General features: G+C 40.9%; 1 protein-coding gene across 2 annotated transcripts in view; it reads left to right on the top strand.

Moving 5' to 3' along the window:
• UFM1 (ubiquitin fold modifier 1) overlaps positions 1–22,165 on the top strand; it is a 243,939-nt gene that overhangs the window by 152,349 nt on the left and 69,425 nt on the right. Inside the window, exon 6 of one of the 2 annotated variants that reach the window (XM_080659415.1) lies at positions 4,502–5,875. The exons of the other annotated variant lie outside the window; for it this stretch is intronic. Within the exon in view, the coding sequence (XP_080515541.1) occupies positions 4,502–4,542 (41 nt within the window). The 3' untranslated portion in view covers positions 4,543–5,875. Of the gene's footprint in view, positions 1–4,501; positions 5,876–22,165 lie in introns of those variants that run through there. 2 annotated transcript variants of the gene reach the window in all.

Below are 22,165 nucleotides of genomic sequence, written 5' to 3'. Positions count from 1 at the left end.
CCCTACCCGATGCAATCACTCTCCCTCAGAGTAAGCTTCTGTACAAATAATAGGCATATCTAATTAATGTCAGTATTTTAATCAGAACATGTTTCCTTCCAACAATAGAAGGTTATGGGAAAAATACATCCTATATAATAATCCTATATAATAAAAGGCTAATATGCAAATCAACCAAACGGTGGAACTACTGGTCACTATGACACGCACTGACCACCAGGGGCCAGACATTCAATTTAGGAGCTTTCCCCTGGTGGTCAGTGTGCTCCCACAGGAAGAGGGAGTGCTGCTCAGCCAGAAGCTGGGACCCATGGCTGGTGAGCAGTGGCGTGGTGGGAGCCTCTCTTGCCTCCAAGGCAGACCCTCAGGGGATGTCGACTGTGAGAGGGCACAGGCCAGGCTGAGGGACCCCTCCCCCAGTGCACAAATGTCATGCACTGGGCCTCTAGTACATATATATTTTTTAAAACCAATTATGTCCAAATATTTTTTTTCCAGGGGGTGAAATGTATTTAGAAATATATACTCAAAAGGAAAAAAAAAAGCATTTCAAAAATCGGTGAATGGATTTGTTAGCCCTTTACAAACATCTGAGTGGTGACTTAACTGTTGAGATATTAAAAACAATTGTCTTTGTTTACAAATGAAGTCTTTACAAGACCAGAGATATGGCTCTAGAACATCAAAGCCCTTCAAATCTTGTTATCTTAAAAAAAATACTTATAGATAATTAACTTTAGGAAACAAAGTCCTTCTAGGGAGAGATTGCTTTTCTTTCCCTACACCTTTGAAATGCAAATATTGAAAGACAGATCTTATCACAAAGGATTAAAAAACAACTTAGCTACATCTGAGAATATCAATTTAACTTATTTCAGCTTTGAAATGACATGAAATACTGAAACATTAATTGCTAGTCATGTCTTAAATTTGTCTGCCTTTGGCTGTTTATTGCATAAAGGCTATAAAGTGTATTTGGAGCTGCTGATGAATGTCTCATGCTTTGTTGGAGATGTGTTTCTTGAAAGTAAGAGTGTGTTTGCCAATAGAAGAACCTATGTTTTTAAAGGTTATAAGATGTGTTCATCTCCGAAACCGGTTTGGCTCAGTGGATAGAGCGTCAGCCTGCGGACTGAAAGGTCCCAGTTTCGATTCCGGTCAAGGGCATGTAACTTGGTTGCGGGCACATCCCCAGTAGGAGGTGTGCAAGAGGCAGCTGATCGATGTTTCTATCTCATTGATGTTTCTGACTATCTATCCTTCTTCCTTCCCTCTGTAAAAAATCAATAAAATATATTTAAAAAAAAAAAAAAGATGTGTTCATGGCAGTGTCAATTTAAGGAATTCTGGTTACTTTTTTTTTTTTAATCATCATTGTAGATTGAGGTTTTTAAAAGTTAGAAATTCAAATTAAGTTGGAAAGACATTGTACAGTTTTGGTAAAAGAAGATATGAAATATTAATAACTGGAATTGTGAGATGAGGTTTTATTCCTGGGATTGTGTCTTGTGATGCTAAAGAATGAGTACCACGTACCAGAAGATTTAAACAAAAGCATGGAAAATTTATTGCAAGCAGATTCAGACTCTCCACACAGGGAGGAGGCCCAAATCATGGGTTTCCAGTGAAGCCTTGCAGTCTAGAGGTATATATTTGCTACAATCCTGCTTTATATCTATCCCTGTTACCACCTGATTGATTCCCTCAACTGTTCTGACCTGGACTTTCCCTGTCCCTATGTGTCAGTTCACCTTATTGTTGCAGCACTTCCCTAGATTCGCATGCCTCCTGCTCTGAATCCAAAAACATTCTATTATTTCGGCATGGTTTGTTCCTGTGATTAGGCTGGCTCAAACTGCCATGTCTGCCCCTGCCTATGTTCTACCTGCCTTTGTTTTCCAGGGGACTCCTGCCCTGTCTGCCTGCATGTCACCCTAACCCCTCTCAATATGAAGATACATTTTACACGACAAAAAATTGAATTTGTTCTAAAGATAGTTATTCCTGAATGGGTAAGACAGTTATTGGAGGATGTGGAAGTTAGTGAAATTTTTAAATTTTAAGGAAAAAATCCCCAGTCAGGCTCCAGTCCCCCTTCCTTTACCTAATTCCTTTTGGTGACATTTTTTTGATGACTCTGATGGGACCTGGAGTTGTTTTAATTACACTTTCTCTTGCCCTCATCAGTGTGAGGGAAACCTACCTGTCAGCTGTGGAGTAAATCCTTCATCAAAACATGTTTCATCAATGCTGAGATGGAAGGTAAGGCTGCTCTCTCTGGGCTCGGAGTCACTTGACCACACATCCATCCTGAGGCAACATCTGGGTGATGGCGTCTGGTGAGTCAGGACCTGATCGCCCCTCATATCTGAAAGGACCTCTTCTCTCCCCCTTGTTTGGTCAATGTGGAGTTGAGCCCCCTGTCTGAGTGGGTTAAATTCATTCCCAGGGCATCTGGCTGGTGCCTTGGTCATGGGTTAAACACATCCAGAGGTTAAATGGCTTTCTTTCTTTGCCAGTATGGTATTGAGTTCCTTGTCTGAATGAGGTAAATCCACCACCAAGGCATCTAACCAATGTTCTGGTCCTTGGTAAGACCACCTTCAGGCCATGGGGTAAACATCCATAAACACACTTTTTCTTTCTATTTCTCTGCTAGTATGAATGAGCTACTCATACTATAACTCCCAATCTTCTATCTGAAGCATTTATTTTGTTACCAGGTTTCTGACTTTCAGGGGCCTGCCCAGGCTCTCTCTTATTGCTTAATCCCTTTTATTGAGAGTGGAGACTTTATTTCCACTGCTCATTCACAACCCTTGAAACTTTCATTGAAAGTCTCAATAGGTTTTCTTGCTTAGTATTTAAGACCTTTTGCCATCTCACCACCAGAGGGTGTGCGCAGAACATGGCAGGCATTGGAGGCAGGCGGCAGAGCGGAGCATGGCGGGCATTGGCTGTGGTGGGATGGTGGAGCAGGTGAGTGGGGGCGCCAGACCAAGGTGGAACACTGGTCACTGTCATCGGGCCGAGCCTCTGGTGGTTACTGAAAATATTTGTTCCTGCACGCTGTGGTCCTGCCCAGTGTTTGCACCTGCTGCCAGTGTCAGAGCCAACACTTGCACCAGCTGCTGGGGCCTGGTGCTGGTCCTGATTGCTTGGCGCTGTCAGTGGGTGCAAGCAGCAGCTGCTGGCCCCAATTGCTCTGAGGGCTTCTCCACCTCCCTCGGCTCCTGAGGGGCAATCAGGGAAGCAGCTGCTGCTCACACCCACTGCTGGCGCCAGCCCCAATCGCTCCATGCTGTCAGCAGATGCAAGTGGGCTGGTACTGTCAGTGTGTGGGAGAGGCAGCGCAGGAGTGGGGCTGTCAGAAGACAGGGGACTGGGGGCCATGGTGGGAGGGGTTGGGCAGGGGTGGGGAGAATGGGCCGAGACCTGCTGCTGTGTCCACTGCAGCCTCCCAGCCCACAGTTCCTTTCAAGGTGCACAAATTCGTGCACTAGGCCCCTAGTATGTTCATGATGACCAATGTCACCCCAATACATTTAATTTAAAAATAATAATAATAAATTAGGCTTATTTAATATACTTGAAATTACATGGGAAGCTTTGACAAATAAAAAAAATGATTTTCATATATATATAATTAAAATGGATGTTCTAAAGGTTTCAACCTGCCCTAGAAAAAAAAACTTACAGAGATTCAAAACCAACTTCAAACCAAAAACTCTCACAGGTAACAGGTGCCCCGTCAGTGACACCAAGCAAGCCAAGAGTGATGGTTCCCTGCGGGGGTATCTAGCAGTGGTACTCCAGATATTTGTGGTCCACACATTGGGAGTTTATGAACTATTTCCAATATTCAGTACACACTTCCAATAAGCCATATACAATGTTTTAAAATCTTACATATTATTTGTTCTTTATATATTGAAATTGTGTATTCAATCTAAATATTATTTAAATTCAATATTTATACTTTATATTATTCTCTATGTCATTTTACAGTAATTATTATTTACCAAAAATTATTGTCTTGGAATATTGTATCTTACAGAAAAAGCAAATATTTTAATCAATTGCATTATAATAAAATCTATAACCATGCCACTTTAAGTTTTTTCATTTGTAGACATTGTTTTACTTTAATGCATTTACAAATATGTTACATCTTTAGAAAAATTCATGAAAAGGACTATGACTTACTCTAAATTACAGGTTTCTAAGCAGGTTGTATCTTTGAACTGGATGAAGATTTATAGAACTCTAAGGAATAACTGAATTCATGAAACCACTAGCAAATAATCAGCTTAAACAAAAAAATTGCTTATGAGACTAAATGAACTGAGGATGATTATTGTTCTTATGACTCTGTTTAATATATTGCTGATTTTAAAATCTTTTTGTTTTCCACATATAAGGAAAACTAAAAGCAGATATTTTACATTATTATCAATGACTTACTGATAAGGTAATAGAGATTGGTAAATTCACTTCACAGTGCTCCCAGGAGATGAAGACTTCAAAGACCACAACTTATAACCAAGAGATTTTTGTCCATTGGGAAAGACAATTAATTAAAGACTCTCTTCAACAGCGTTAAAGGAGACCTTGCTTTATCAGGTGCCTAACCACAAATGGACATCTGCCCCTGTCTCTGATTCTACCCTCCATCTACAGTGCATATCAAAGACGTTTCAAAGATGAGAAGTCACTAACCACAAAAGCAGTCAGGTACCCCAAGACTTCAACACGGCCTGCATGCTCACAAATTGATGCTGCTCAAATCTTGTTCTTATATCACCTAATTGTTACTGATTGAATGTGCAAAAAAAATGATTTTTATATTGTTACTAGAGGCCTGATGCATGAAATTTGTGCATGGGGGGAGGGTCCCCTCAGCCCAGCCTGCACTCTCTCCAATCCGGGACCCCTCAGGGGATGTCTGACTGCTGGTTTAGGCCCGATCCCAGGAATCGGGCCTAAACCGGCAGTTGGACATCCCTATCACAATCCAGGACCACTGGCTCCTAACTGCTCACCTTCCTGCCAGCCTAATCACCCCTAACTGCCCCCTGACAGCCTAGTCACCCCTAACGGCCCCCCAATGGCCTGGTCACCCCCAACTACCCCCCCGCCAGCCTGGCCGCCCCCAACTGCCCCCCCTGCTGGTCTGGTTGCCCCATGCAGCCTGCTGTTCAGTCATTTGATCACCATCACTATCCCCCCTACTGGCCTGGTTGCCCCATGCAGCCTGCTGTTCAGTCATTTGGTCATCCCTCACTAATCCCCCTGCTGGCCTGGTTGCCCCATGCAGCCTGCTGTTCAGTCATTTGGTCATCCGTCACTAACCCCCCGCCAGCCTGGTTGCCCCATGCAGCCTGCTGTTCAGTCATTTGGTCGTCCCTCACTAACCTCCCTGCCAGCCTTGTCGCCCCACACAGCCTGTGTTCAGTTGTCCGTCCTGTCGTTTCAGTCATAATGGCCCCTGGCTTTTTATATATTAGGATTATCCTCCTTATGTCTTCCTAGTGGAAACAATATCTGTCTCCTCAGACCCCCTCCCTTATTATATATGAAAAATTTAACTTGGGTATCTACTAATCTTTCCCACCTACTAGACAATGATATTCTAATTATTGGTTAAAATAAAATAAAAATAGTAGAGTGTTTTAATTCATCTGCCCAAACATAAAGTACAGTGACAGTGGATAAAAAAGAAAAACATAGCCCTGGCTTGTTTTGCTCAGTGGTTAGAGTGTCAGCCCACAGACCAAAGGTTCCCCAGTTTGACTCCTTACCAGAGTTGAGGTGAGTGGGAGGCAACCAATTGATGTTTCTTTCTTCCCCCCTCTCTCCCTTCCTTCCACTCTCTAAAAAATCAATGGGAAAAAATCCTCAGGTGAGGATTTAAAAAAAAAAGAAAAGAAAGAAACACATAATTAGCTTAATAAAAAATTATGATAATACATGTGAAGAGTTTTTCAGTTGGTTAGGAAACTTATTCCTCTCAGACCCTTCCTTGTCTAATATTAGACATTTTTTGCTCCTAATCAGTGTTACTTGTTTAATATTTTTGCTTTTGTTCCTGGTATGTAAACATTATATAAGAAGCAGAAAAAAAAAGACTTAAGCAGCAAATGACTTAGATCAAGGTGGCTCAAAAAGTAGAAATAATCCAGATTATTTTGTAACAAGGTCATATAGGATCTAACAGCCTCCCATTAACCTGTTTTTTTGTTTTTTGTGTTTTTTTTGAATAATAATAATAATTCGACCTAGAATACCATCTAAAGTTATGGTCTTTCCCCATCCCCAGTGGTCTACCCTGTTCAGTAAGACAAATGCTAACAATGAGACTTCCTAGGAATGAGCCTTCCTATCACCATGGGACCCTGTTATCCAACCAAAACATAGTTCATCGGTGCATCCTTTGGATTGATTTATGACCAAAAAGGAGATGTGTGGATGAAAAGGGGCTACATGCTACCTGACTAGCTCAGAGAAGGCCTGCATGGTGGACTTGAAAACTCAGAGATGTAAAGTAACCACAAAGGATGGTCTGAAATTAAAACTTTTTAAACTAAAAACAGGTTATGGTGGTTAGTCATGTCATAGGCCAGCATCTTCCCTGACAAAGGTCAATCTTTACCTTAACTGAGCCTGTCTATTGTCTTTTGCATCTATGATAACATATCATTGGAATGCCAAAATAATTTTTCTTTTTCCGGACTCCTCAAAGCACAAGGACCACTCTGCAGAGACCACAAATTCCCCCATTTTCATTGAGTTAATTGTTGACTGTTAACTATCTTATACCCACCTAAGTAAAAGAAGTATGTGCCTATCATTTCACTTTTTACCCAAGCCCAGAGGTTTCCCAATTTGCTTTCTCTCACCTCCCTAATCTATCATTAATGGTTTTCATGTAACCAATATACATCTCCTCTTTTGATTGTAATCTATAATAATAAAAGCCTAATATGCTAATTAGACTGGGATGTCCTTCCAGAAGACCTTCTGGATGAAGCTGGGGCTGCCAGGGAAGGCCGGGTCCTGGGTGCTTGCTGGCGGCTGGAGGGAAGCCCATGTCCCGGGTGCCAGAGGGAAGCCAGTGATGGCAGCCGGGGGAAGGAAGGCCTACTCTTGCACAAATTTCATGCATTGGGCCTCTAGTGTATAAAATAAGGTGCAAAACTGCCATTCTTGGGAGCATTATCTCAATCTGTTGAGATTTTGCTTCCTGGCAATTGTTGACAGTTAGGCTCAAATAAATTCACAAAAAATTCTTCACAGGTTTGAATGTTTCTCACATTGACATGTTTCTCTACTGGTAAAGTCTTTTTTTTTTTTAATATATTTTATTGATTTTTTACAGAGAGGAAGGAAGAGGGATAGATAGTCAGAAACATCGATGAGAGAGAAACATCGATCAGCTGCCTCCTGCACACCTCCCACTGGGGATGTGCCCGCAACCAAGTTACATGCCCTTGACCGGAATCGAACCTGGGACCCTTCAGTCCGCAGGCTGATGCTCTATCCACTGAGCCAAACCGGTTTTGGCACTACTGGTAAAGTCTTGCTCTTATTTTAATATCCAGCTCAATTATTATGTCTTTTCTATACTGAACAAAGACAGTGGTTCTTTCCTCAGAGGTCTCTCAGCTTTTTCCACAAACTTGCTATAATCCAATCCCCCTCATATGATCATCTTTCCCATCACCAGGTCACTAGTTACCTCTATGACAGCAGAGGTTTTCTTATTTTGTTTTATTTAGTAGCTAGCACACAGCCTACTACTATAGAGTAGGTGCTCAAAGGATGATTGTAATGATTAAATAAACTCAAGTTGCTTACAGAGGGCTGAGACATATACAAAAATTTCAGTGTTTTAGTATTTGTCTAGACTCTGAAAATAAAATACCGATTATATATAAAACATTATAGAAACTCAGAAAAACAAAAGAAATGAATTTTTCCCTATTAGCACACAATGGCATACCAAGATATTTCTTGTATAGAGACACTGTTGTGCACTGTAAAGAAATTAGAAAAATAAAAGATAATTCTTGCTTTTTAAATCTGCAATAAGGTTAGGGAAACAAGACCAGTAAAAACTGTTTAATTAAGGGAGAAAGATAAGAGATTTACAGAAAACTAGAGGTGGGAAAATCAGACAAAACTAAGTTAGCATAAGCAAATAAAACTTTCTTGAGGAGGTGAGACTAGCTTTTGATGTCAAAGAGTGTTTGTACAGACTAGAGGAAAAACAGATGGTTTTCTAGACTTGAGAAGTCTAAGGGAAAGCAATGCGTGGCTGGTGTGTATGGAAACTGCTGAAATAGATCCTAGATTACATATTAGGCAGCCTTAGAAAATAATAAGAGATCAGCAGGTAGTGCCAGATTCCAATTAAGTTTTTAAAGTTACTAATGGCTAACTAAAGTTGATAGACTGATGGAGAGGAAAAACATTGTGCTGATTAAATGTTGACCATTATAATTTTCAGCTGCTACTGAAATTACAGTAATTCAAATTTAAAAATAGATACTGTTGTTCTGAAATAGCTTAGACGATTTGGAACCCTGTAGCATGAATTTATGCTATGTAGTTTTGCTAAGAACATGATGGTTCAGTTTTTTTTGTTTGGTTTTGTTTTTTTACTTTATCATGACTTATTCTATGGATTGAGAATTAACACTGAGCAACAATTTCACAGCCATAGTTGGAGTGTGGGTTGTATAAAGTTGTAGAAGCAACTTTTAAAAGATATAAAAATTCTTTCCTGGTACCTAATTACAATTTTTAACTTACATGATATTTAAAAACATCAATTGCTTAAATTATATTTGTGACTAATAAAATTCTATTTATTATCAACTCACTGTTTATATTGTACTAGAGGAATGGTGCACGAAATTCGTGCATGAGGGGTTGTGTCCCTCAGCCCAGCCTGCACCCTCTCCAATCTAGGACCCCTCAAGGGATGTCCGACTGCCCATTTAGGCCCGATCCCATCGGGCCTAAACGGGCAGTCGGACATCCCTCTCACAATCCAGGACTGCTGGCTCCCAACTGCTCGCCTGCCTGCCTACCTGATTGCCCCTAACCACTTCTGCCTGCCAGCCTGATCGATGCCTAACTTCTCCCCTGTGGGCCCAATTGCCCCTAACTGCCCTCCCCTGCTGGCCTGGACACCACAAACTGCCCTCCCTTACCGGCCTGGTCACCCCTAACTGCCTTCCCTTGCTGGCCTGGTTGCCCCCAACTGCCCTCCCCTGCAGGCCTGGTTCCCCCCAACTGCCCACCCCTGCAGGCCTGGTCACCCCAAACTGCTCTCCCCTGCAGGCCTGGTCCCCCACAACTGCCCACCTCTGCAGGCCTGGTTGCCCCCAACTGCCCTCCCATGCAGCCTAGTCCCCCCCAACTGCACTCACCTGCAGGCCTGGGTCCCCCCAAACTGTCCTCCCCTGCAGGTCTGGTTGCCCTCAACTGCCCTCCCCTGCAGACCTGTTCCCTCCCAACTGCTCTTCCCTACTGGCCATCTTGTGGTGGCCATCTTGTGTCCACATGGGGGCAGCCCTCTTTAACCACATGGGGGAGGCCATCTTGTGTGTTGGAGTGATGGTCAATTTGCATATTACCTCTTTATTATATAGGAATACTTGCTCATAATTAATTTTACCAAAAAATTAAGTATTAAAATTTGGCAGTCTATTTTTACTTCAAGATAAACATTTACAAAGGTTATCATCTTGTGTAAACTCTTTGATAGGAATAATTTACAGTTAAACTCTTGGTTATTTGTTTTCTACCCTAGATAAATAATTTATGCAAAGGTCATCATTTTAGTTTCCTTTGGATTGGTAATATCTATAATATCAAATAAACCATATTATGGTTCAACATTAATATATTATACTAGAGGCCCAGTGCACACAAAATCATGTGCGAGTAGCTCTCTTCCGCTTACCTCAGTTGGCCGCCCTGCCCATCACTGCTCGTGCCCCACCCTCTGCCATTTGTAGCTTTCTGCTGCTAGTAAGCTCTCTGCCACTCATAGCTCTCCGCCGCTAGTAGCTCATACTCTGCGCTGCCTACCATGAGAGCTGCTGCTCATTTGGTTGTGATGGTGTTATGGTGTGATGGCCATGGGCCTTTTATATAAGAGATATCCCTGATTATTTGCTGGCATATCTCTGCACCCGTAAATTTATTTTACACTACTTTGCCAAAGCAGCAGAATATAAATTCTTTGCAAGTGCATATAGAACATTTTCTATGATAGGCCACATGTTAGAACACAAAACAAGTCTCAATAAATTTAAGAAGACTAAAATAATATCAAGCATATTCTCTGATCATACTGCTATGAAACCAGAAACCAATCACAAGAAAAAAACTGAGTAATACTAAAACATATGGAGGCTAAATAACATGTTATTAAATAATGAATAGCTTAACAATGATATCAAGGAAAAAATCAAAAGCCACCTGGAAACAAATGAGAATGAACACACAACCCAAAATCTATGGGACACAGCAAAAGCAATCTCAAGAGGGAAATTCATAGCATTACATGCCTACCTCAAAATACAAGAAAAATCTCAAATAAAAAAATATAAGCCTACACCTAAAAGAACTAGAAAAAAAAAAACAACAAGCAAGCACAGATTAAGTAAAAGGAAGGAAATAATATTAGAGCAGAAATAAATAATATAGGGACTCAAAAAGCAATATGAAAGATCAATGAGACCAAGAGCTGCTATTTTCAAGAGATAAAAAAGGTTGACAAAATTTTATCCAGACTCATCAAGAAAAAAAGAGAGAGAACCAAAATACATAAAATCAGAAATAAAAAAGGAGAAGTAACAACTGACACCACGGAAATACAAACGATCATAAGAAAATACTATGGACAACTATATGCCCACAAATTAGACAACCTAGGTGCGAAATGGGTAAATTTCTAGAAACATACAATCTTCCAAATTTGAATCAGGAAGAATCAGAAAACCGGAATAGACCAATTACAAGTAATGAAATTGAAGCTGTAATACAAAAAGCTTCCAGCAAGGAACCCTAGTACACTGTTGGTGGGAATGCAGACTGGTATAGACACTGTGGAAAGCACTGTGGAGTTTCCTCAAAAAATTAAAAATGGATTTGCCATTTGACCTAGTGATCCCACTTCTTGGAATATATCCTAAGAATCCAGAAACACCAACAGAAAGAATATAGGTATCCCTATGTTCACAACAGCATTATTTACAATAGCTAATATCTAAAAACTGCCCAAGTGCCCATCAGTAGCTGAATGGATTTAAAAAAAAAAAAAAACTAGTATTTTTACACAATGGAATACTATGCAGCTTTAAAAAAGAAGGATATATTACCCTTTGAGACAGCATGGAAGGACCTGAAGATGATTATGCTAAGCAAAATAAGCCAGTCAGAGAAAGACAAATAACACATGACCATGCTTATAAGTGGAATCCAGTGATCACAATAAACTGATGAATAAAATAGATCCAGACACATGAAAACATGGAACAGATTGACGAATCTCAGATGGAAGGGGAGAGGGTGGGGCTAGGAAGAGATTAACCAAAGAATTTATGTGCATATATGTGTTGCCCATGAACACAGACAATAGGGTGGTGAAGGCCTGGGATGGGGCAGGAACCAAGTGGTGGTGGGCCAGGGGAGAAAGGGCTAATGTCTGTAATATTCTCAACAATAAAGATTTTAATAAAAGAGAGAAAACAAAACCAAACTGCCAGTAAACAAAAGAGATTTGGACATCATTCCATAGTAATATTTGAAAACAGAGAGAAACTGGAAAAATTCCAACCTAAATTTTGGAATGAAAATGCTGGTAGCAGTAGAAAGATTAATTAGGAAGCAAGTAAAAGAGACTCAAAGGCAAAGAGATCAGTTATAATATAAATCATTAGGACAGGAACAGATTGTATAGGAATAGAATAAACAAATTGAAGAATATAACGAGTTAAATGGGACTTGTTTATAAACAAATTGAGTCAACAGGCACATATAAAATTACCAGATAAAGTGGTGCACTCCTGATGTACTTACTTAGGTTAAAAATGGAATTTTCTGTCTTACTATAAGGAGAAAATGGCAGAGGTTTCTCTGAGTAGCAGGTTTCTATAGCAACAGGATTATGTAAAGTGCAAATGGAATCCATTGTCTCTGCCAGTGACATTATAGCTTTTCAGAAGACTGAAAACATATCAGCATCCTGAACCTACTGATCTTTTGTGTGTTTAAACATAGTTAAGTTTGAACCAAAACAGTACCCCATTTAATCAAATGCTTATGATACTGAGACAAGATTTATATAAAAGTACATTCCTTTACCCTTCTACTCTAAGGAAATATAATTGCTTAACATCTCTGTGCTTCATATTCTTCATTTGTAAGACACAATAATAATTGTGCCTTTCTCATCTATATATATAAAAGGCTAATATGCAAAGTATCCCCTTGGGAGTTTGACCAAGAGACTGGGAGTTAGATTGTTTGCCATTAAGTGTGCTGACCATCAGGGGGCAATGTGTAAAGAAGGCAGGTCCCAGACAGCAGCCAGCAGTCAGGGAAAAAAAGTCCCAGCCAACAGCCAGAAGGAAGGCCCCGCTGGCAGCCAGAAAGCCCCAGTTGGCCCTGATCGCCGACCAGGCCTCGGGACCCTACCCGTGCACAAAATTTGTGCATAGATTTTCCCCTAGTGGCTGCTAGCTGCTGGCCAGGGCCTTCCTTCACTCCATGCCGCTCCCTGGTGGTCAGTGCATGTCATAGAGAGCGATCGAACTCCCGGTGGGTCGAACTCCCAAGGGGACACTTTGCATATTAGCCTTTTATATGGTGCCTTAAAAGTGCATGACACATATTAAGTAAAATGTAAATGTTAGCATCATCATCATCATCATCATCATCATCATTATCCAAAAATCATGAACACTGGAAACAGAATGCCTAGGCTTTTTTTTTTCCTCTAATATGGCACTTTTCAGCTGTGTAAACTTGGGCATGTTATTTAACCTCTCTGTGCTTCACTTTCCTCATTCATAAAATGGGAAGCAATAATTGTACCCATCTCAAAAAGCTATTAAGTAGATTAAATGAATTAATATTTGTGAAGTGCTTAGATTGATATTGGACACATAGTAGGTATTAAACAAGTACTTGTCAAATAAATAAGCAAACAGAAATTGTTTTGGATTCTTCTTGTAGTTCTAACATTTTCATAATATTGCCCTTTTTTAAAAGTTATTTTTAATCTAATTTGCTTTTATACTTTTCTATGGATTTTGAATTTAAAGAATGTAAAAAGAAGGTAAAAAATGAATTAAAATGTATTGCATTTTTACTTTATTCCTGACATTTTTGGAGGTATTCAATCATTTGACTGTCACAGATACCATAGGAGGTTAATTTTATTTACAGCATATTGCACTATAATATATAAATATATACAATTTTCTATCATAACTGCATCACTTTATTTATCAGACTATAGTACACTAATTCTTTATTTTATAAAAATTATAAGTAGCACCTTATATCTAGTAGTTTTGTTGGGTCAAAATGATAGTGAGATTGCTTTATGCTCTTTTAGGCAAAGAAAACATTCATTAAAGTTGTTTTTAAAGAACTGAATTAAACTTAAAAGTTAAACATATATAAAGCAGAAAAGCATACTCCATCTTGGACTTAGGATGAATGAAATATTTGAGATACACAAAATCTATCATTGCATATTTTCATTCTCACCAAACTTAAACTTAATAAAAGTGACTTCAACTGCTATTTTCTGGTAAATTTTCAGTCCAGCATTTTGTCAAATTATATTTCTAGCTAGAATTTCCAGTGACACAGAAGCAGTGATTTTCACATTGAAAATTAAAGTTAAACAGAAACGCATCCTATATAATAAAGATGTAATATCCAAATGGTCATTATACCGTGAAGTGTAACGACTGACCGCATAACGATTGGATCACAGATCAGCAGGAGAGTGGGGAAGCAAGCTACAAGTGAGTGGCAGAGAGCTACAGGAGGGGGCAGGGCAGCAACCTGTGAGGGGAGGGGTTGGGGGTTCGGAGGGAGCTACAGGAGGGCGGAGCAGCAAGCAGAGAGCTATAGGAGGGTGTCAGCAAGCTACTGGCTACAAGCGGGTGGCAGAGAGCTACAGGAGGGGGCAGGGCAGCAAGCTATGAGGGGGTAGTAGGGGGAACTACAGTAGGGCGGGGCAGTGGGCAGAGAGCTACTGGAGGGCAGCAGCGAGCCACTGGTGCACAGATCTGTGCACAGGGCTACCAGTTCTAAGATAACAAGGAAAGAAATATTTATTGCTCTTAGTCACTCCCTAAAGCCCAAAGAGAAAATGGAAATTATTTTAGACTAGAGGCCTGGTACATGAAATTCGTGCACAGGGCGGTGTGTCCCTCAGCCCAGCCTGCACCCTCTCCAATCTGGGACCCCTCGAGGGATGTCCAACTGCCCGTTTAGGCCCGATCCCACCTAAACGGGCAGTCGGACATCCCTCTCACAATCCAGGACTGCTGGCTCCCAACTGCTCACCTGCCTGCCTTCCTGATTGCCCCTAACCGCTTCTGCCTGCCAGCCTGATCACCCCCTAACCACTCCCCTGCCAGCCTGATTGACGCCTAACTGCTCCCCTGCCAGCCTGTTTTCCCCTAACTGCCCTCCCCTGCAGGCCTGGTCACCCCTAACTGCCCTCCCCTGCAGGCCTGGTCCCCCCAACTGCCCTCCCCTGCTGGCCATCTTGTGGTGGCCATCTTGTGTCCACATGGGGGCAGGATCTTTGACCACATAGGGGCAGCCATCTTGTGTGTTGGAGTGATGGTCAACCTGCATATTACTCTTTTATTAGATAGAATAGAGGCCTGGTGCATGGGTGGGGGCCAGCTGGTTTGCCCTGAAGGGTGTCCCGGATCAGGGTGGGGGTTCCCTTGGGGCATGGGGCGGCCTGGGCGAGGGGCCTGTGGTGGTTTGCAGGCCGGCCATGCCCCCTGGTGACCCAAGCGGAGGCCCTGGTATCTGGGGTTTATTTATCTTCTACAATTTAAACTTTGTAGCCTGGAGCAGAGCCAAGCCTTCTGCTTGCTCCGTGGTGGCAGCCATTTCTGTTGGGATTTATGTATCTTCTATAATTGAAACTTTGTAGCCTTAAGCGGAGGCCTGGGCCGGCCAGGGTGTGCGGAAAGCTTGGCTTCCTCCATCGCCGGGGGCAACCCTAGCCTCCTGCTCTTTCCAGCTCCATGGCTGCCACCATTTCTGTTTGGGTTTATGTATCTTCTATCATTGAAACTTTGTAGCCTTGAGTGGAGGCCTAGGCCGGCAAGGGCTGGTGGAAAGCTTGGCTTCCTCCATTGCCAGGGAAACCCAAGCCTCCCTCCTGCTCTCTGTGGCCGTAGCCATCTTGGTTGGGTTTATTTGCATATTCGCTCCTGATTGGCTGGTGGGCGTGGCTTGTGGGCATGGCTTGTGGGTGTAGCGGAGTGATGGTTAATTTGCATATTACTCTTTTATTATAAATGATGTGGTTGAAAAGGTAAAATGTGGTTCTTCTTTGTAACGGTTATGGATTGGTTAAAAGGCAATCTAATGAGTTACAATGTCAGAGAGAAGATAGAAGGGTGCCATATGTATGTTTTACCTTTTCAGATTTAACTAATTAATAATTTCTTTTGCCTAACTTTTAGAAAATTCAATTAAGCTATTTTTCACCTGCAAAATCATTAGAAGGTAGTTATTTTTCTGTGTTCATAGTATCTTAATATACCCTCAAAATGGAACTAACATATCCATGGAGTCTTTTCAACAATGATACATAACAACAGCAACGATAACCTTCAAAGGTAACCTATTAATCTCTTTTAAACAAATGCATTATTCAATGTACATGTACATGTATTTATATTTCCACCTATTATTCTGAGAAAACAGAGAATCTCCCAGTCTCTGGTAAAAATAACTCCAACCTTAGTCTAATATATGTGAGCTAGTGAACACAGCCTTTTGAAAAAATAATAGAAAACTAATTCCAAGCAAATGTATGATTAGTTAACATTTTATGCCATGAAATATCAAGTTCATGACACTAAATACTTTTCTTACTGTTTTAAGAACTGAGAACTTCTTTTGGAGAAGTTAGAGCAACTCCAGTAATAACTAAGCCTTAAATAAGAAAATATTAATGATACCAGAGGAATGACAGCATGGGAGATCCCCTTGATCTCTCCCTTTGAAGTTTCAACAATTTGAATAGGTATAATTCAACAGAGGTTTCCCTGCTCAATGCACAAACACGTATGGGAGATATATACATTGAAACACTGGAAGGTGGGCAAGCGGTAAGGAACTGGGAAGGTGGGAAGGGAGAAGACCTAAGATGGGTCACAGACACAGCCCTGTGGCTCAAAGCTCACAGCTCAAAGCATGGAGTTCACTGTGGGACTCAGCCTGGAGAGGAAAGAAATCAGATATGTTGGTCCTCTTGTCAGCCTGGGGGAGCAAAAATATTCAGTGAACATTCCTGCATGGGTGGGCAGTACTAGCTAGCCCTGAGCCCAGTAATCTGGGCAGGGACAAAGCACAAAAGTGCAGCCACAATTATCTGGCAATTGGTATTCCAGACAGAGAAACAAAGCAACAGAACCTGGCCAGGTTCTCCCTCACAGAGCTTGCCTCCCTTCACCCTCCATGTTGGGGTGTGGAGCACACTATTTGCAAGAGCACAAGAACTGGTACTACAAAAACACTTTTTTTTTTTTTTCCAGAACAATAGGCACACTCTGCAACTAATCGCAGGGTCTAGTGGAGACTCAGAGGGGAGATTCAGATCTGCCAATCATCATTATTGGAAGAGCAAAGCATCAAAGGAAGTGGCGAAATTCCCCCAGTTCACCCCACATCCACAATTTGAAGCTATACTGCAGTCATCATCTGATTTCAAAAAACAGCACTGGGATTTCAGAGATAAAAATGCTATTGACCACCACATTTTCCCATGGGGTTGGTCCACTGAGACCCAGGTGACCAGCACATAGAGAAGAAGTTCACATTCCCAAGGAACATAGGCCATTTTCTACCACTCTGCAGAATTCTGAAAATCCAGTGAAGTGCAAGAGAGCTAAAAACATTATCATTTTCCACCACCTACTAAAAAAACCAAAAATCAAAAACAAACACACACACAAAAAAAACACTTTAACACTTTAAAAAAATCAATCTACTAAATAAGTGCCACTCATACATGGATGTCTGGACAAAGAAGGAATCCATCAAATATCCTGAATAACATAACTGAACAAAAAACAAAGGTTTGCCTGCCTGCCACAAAGAAAGCCAAACTCCTGTGGCAGGTGCTGGTACAGAAGGAAAGAGTTTTATTTAGGAGCCATACAACCTGACTCCTGTCTCAAAAACCAATCTCATCTTAAAGATCATCTCTCTTCCTGTTCAACCCAACTGTTCTTATAAGGATAGAGAGGGGAGGGATTTTTTTTTTTCTATCCAATTATCTTGCTGACTTTTGGAATACTTGGGGCCCTATCCATTTATCTTCCTAACTTTTGGCCTGTGGGAGTCCTGTCCAATCATCTCTCTAGCTTTTGGCAAGCTCTGGCTCTAACCATTCATATTTCCAGCTTTAGGTGCACTCAGTTAAAGAACCTCCCCGTCACTATTTTGGCCAATGAGGGAGACTCCCTAATGCTCTGACCAACTGTCTATGGTAACATAACCAAGGTAATAAGGCAGCTCAAAATGAAATTAAAAATCTTCAGAAAATGAACTAAAAGACATAGAAATATGTGATTATAGTGACAGATAATTTAATATTCTTGTTCTAAAAAAACTCAACAAAATGGAAAATATCTCAGATAGGCAGTTTAATAAATTCAGAAATAAAATCAATAAACAAAATGAATATTTTATCTGAAAAAAAAAGAAATTTTAAAAAGAAAAAAGAATTCTGGAGATGAAGAACTCAATGAAAGAGATAAAGAATGAACTACTAAGGAAAAGAAGTAGAGTTAACAAGATGGAAAAAAGAATTAGTAATACTGATAATAGAACTCTAGAAATGATGCAAAGGGAAGAAGAGAGAGACTTCAGCATAAAAAATAAAATAAAAGAATTGTACAAGAACTGACTCCATCAGAAAGAGCAATATAAAAATAATAGGCACAGCAGAAGAAAAGAAGAAGAAGGGAACAGAGAGCCTATTCAAACAAAGAAGTGATGAGAACTTCCCAAACCAATTAAAATAGCTAGATCCTCAAAACCAAGAAGTGAATATAACACTCCCTGACTTCAAATTATACTACAAAGCAAAAATGTTCAAAGAGCATGGTATTGGCAGAAAAACAGACACAGACTAATAGTATAGAATTGAGAGCCAGACATAAACCTGCATGTATATGGGCAAAGGGAGCCAAAAATATACAATGGAGAATAGAAAGCTTCTTCAATAAATGATGCTGGAAAAATTGGAAAGCCACATACCAAAAAAAAAAAAAAAAAAAAAAAAAAAGGAAAGAAAAGAAAAGAAACTAGATTGCTGTTTGTCCTCATATAAAAAAAAAAAATTAACTCAAAGTGGATCAGAGACTTAAATATAAGACCTGAAACAACAAGTTACATAGAAGAAAATATAGATACCAAACTTATAGAACTTGGTCTCATAAAAGATTTAATGGATTTTACCCCAAAGACGAGGGAAGTAAAGGCAGAAATAAATGAATGGTACTATATTAAACTAAAAAGTTTCTGTATAGCAAAAGAAATCACCGAAAAAACAACAAGGCAAGAAACCAAATAGGAGAAAATATTTGCAAACAACAGCTCTGACAAGGGGTTAATAGTCAAAATATATAAAGAAGTCATACAACTCAACAATAAAACAAACAATTCAATTAAAAAATGGGCAGAGATCCTGAACAGATACTTCTTTCAAAAAAACATACAAATGCTCAATAAACATATGAAAAGGTGCTTGACTTCACTATTAGAGAAAATGCAAATCCTAACCACAATGAGGTACCACCTCACAACTTTTTGAATGACTATTATTAAGACACAGTGTTGGAGAAGTTGTAGAGAAAAAGGAGCCCTCATACACGACTGATGGGAATGTAAATTGATGCAGCCATTTTGGAAAACAGTATGGAGGTTCCTCAAAAATTAAGTATAGAGTTACCATATGACCCAGCAAACCATCTTTTGGGTATCTACTTAAAAATTTTGTAAATATTTATTAATAAAGATATATGTACCTATTCATGGTGGCTAACATGGAAACAGCCTAAGTGTCCTTCGATGGATGATTGAATAAAAAATATGTGGTATTTATATACAACTAGAGGCCCGATACATGAAATTTGTTCACAGGAGAGGAGGAGTTCCTCAGCCCAGCCTGTACTCTTTCCAATCCAGGATCCCTCTCACAATCTGGAACCACTGGCTCTTAACCACTCACCTGCCTGCCTGCCTGATGGCCCTAACTGCTCTCCCCTGCTGACCTGATCCCCCTAACTGCCTATCTGCTCTTCCCTCCTGGCCTGATCCCTCTAACTGCCTAACTGCTCTCCCCTTTTGGCCTGATCCCCCAAACTGCCTAACTGTTCTCCCCTCCTGGCCTGATCCCCCTAACTGCCTAACTGTTCTCCCCTTTTGGCCTGATCCCCCAAACTGCCTAACTGTTCTCCCCTCCTGGCCTGATCCCCCTAACTGCCTAACTGCCACCTTCTCCCTTCTCACCTTCTCCCACAGCACAGGCCTTCTCACCTTCTCCCTTCTCACAGTGTGCTGGCCTTCTCCTTTCTCCCAAGGCACTGCCTTCTCCCGTCTGCCTTCTCCTGAGGCCTTCTGATCAATGGGTCATTACTGTGATGGCATCCTGACTAATTTGCATATTACCCTATTATAAGTATAGATGGAATACTACTCAGCCATAAGAAAAGATGAAATATGGTCATTTGTGACAACATAGATGGATCTTGAGAATATTATGCTAAGCTAAATAAGTCAGATGGAGGTTCTTCCTTCTTTTCTTTCTTTTGGGGATTGTTTCTTTGTCTCCCCATTTTTGCCATCCTATTTAAATTGTTTCTATGTCTTATATCCAACTGCTAAGCCACCCAGATTTTTTTGGGGATGGTCCTATGTAGTAAGTGATTTGTGGGACCCAGTGGTGCAGTCTCTCAGATCTCCTGAGTTGGTGTTCTAGGAGAGTCACCTACTTGCATTATTTGGGTTCTCCTGATATAGTTGGGTCTTGAATGTTATTTTCCCCTTTGTGGACAGAGTCTCCTCACAGTTTGTCTGACAATGTGACTCACCCCTGTCCTCATCGTGCAAGCTGTTGTGCATGTGCTCGTGATCCCAGCTCTTATGGCAAGGGTTGCCTGAGGTCTCACTGGCATGTGACTCACTGTGGGGTCCCAGAGCTCACAGCACAAGTGGCCTGCTCTCTGTGGCTCCCTTCAGGGTTCACAGAGCCCATGACTGGGTTAGTGTGACTCTGGTCAGGGTGGCGTTGCTCTGCCAATCACTGCAATTGGTCCCAGAGCCCATGACCAGGGGTTGGGGGTCCAGGGCTCTGCAGCTGAGGTAGTGGGACTCTGGCTGGGGTAGCATCACTCTGAAAACCACTGTGAGGGTCCAGGAGCCAATGACTGGGGTGTTTAAATTTGTTTTAAAATGAAATCCAATGGCACAGTGGAGCATGCACTGGGACTTAGAGCCTGAATCCACACATGTTCCCCCCTCCTGCCACCTCTCTGACTCCATGGGAGGAATTATGAACAGCCCACTCCCCCTACTTGATACCTACTCAAGAAGCCCTGTCTTGAAGTCCTCCTTGACTTTACTTCCTGACCTCTACCACCTTCCATTCAGGGCAGCAAATGGCCATGTTCATGGGAGAAGCCTACATTCCTCTTGTTGACCTTCACTTCCATTGGAGGCATAGCAAGGGTCATGGGGAAGGTTAGAGTCACTTATGTGTACCCTGTGGTGTCTAGAGGAGACACATGGTGATGTTCACCCCATCCTTGAGCTGGCAGTGTTATAGCATGTGTGATGGGAGCAAGCCTCTCTTGCACATCTAATCCAGGTACTGAGTTTAGAGTTTCCGTTGGGTGTCACGTGTGGGTTGTGACTTCCCTGCCCCTACTGGGGTCCTGCATTTTTGTTTTACACTGGGGCCCCAAATTATGTAGCTGATCCTGAATAAGTATGTAATATTTACTGGGTGTTAAACTGATCAGAAGGAAAATAACTTATTCTAATTCTATTGTTCCCTTTAATAAGACAGAGCACAATGAAAAAGCAAGACTTTAATAGTTCGAGAATAACATAGCATCAGAGGAGCTGCTTCTTGGGATATGGCTTTCTTTGGCCTAAATGAACCTCCATGCATGTAGTGCTTGAAGCAAGAGAGATGGTTTACGAGATTAGAAAATTGGTTATAGAAAGACATAGGATCCTAGCCAGGATGACTCAATGGTTGAGTGTTGACCCATGAAGTAGTAGGTCACAGTTCAATTTCTGGTCAGGGCATATACCGGATTGCGGGCTCAATCACCAGTATGGGGTGTGCAGGAGCCAATTGATTTTCTCTCATTGATGTTTCTATCTCTCTCTTCCTTCCTCTCTCTGAAATCAATAAAACTCATAAAAATATTTTTTAAAAAGAAAAGCATACAAAAACTAAGTGAATATATTGAGAATTATGGGAGCTTGACTTCTCACTGTTTGAGAAAATACAAATATATAAATAGTAAAGGTAAGACTAAATTCTGAAGTGTTGGATTAGAATTATTAATGTATGGTTTTTAATATATACAGCTAGATGGGTATAGAAAAATTTGTATATCTAAGTGGCATGAACATAGCATATATGTATATATATTTATAGTTCTGCCTGTTGACAAGATCTGAAAGTCTAGTAGCAGTAAACACCTAGCATCACAATTTTGGTTTCTAAATACTATTCTTTACTAAACAAAGCCAGTAATCTTTGTGAGATGATTCCAGAGCAAGAAAAGTATACGGTGAAAGTGGAATTCTATATAATACCAAAAAGAAAAGAAGTAATAAAAACATATTTTGG

The sequence above is a fragment of the Plecotus auritus genome (assembly GCF_963455305.1).
Source record: "Plecotus auritus genome assembly, chromosome: 3".
In the NCBI taxonomy this organism is placed as follows: domain Eukaryota; kingdom Metazoa; phylum Chordata; class Mammalia; order Chiroptera; family Vespertilionidae; genus Plecotus; species Plecotus auritus.
The sequence above is the reverse complement of the archived record's forward strand: the minus strand, read 5'-3'. Positions and strand labels throughout refer to the sequence as shown.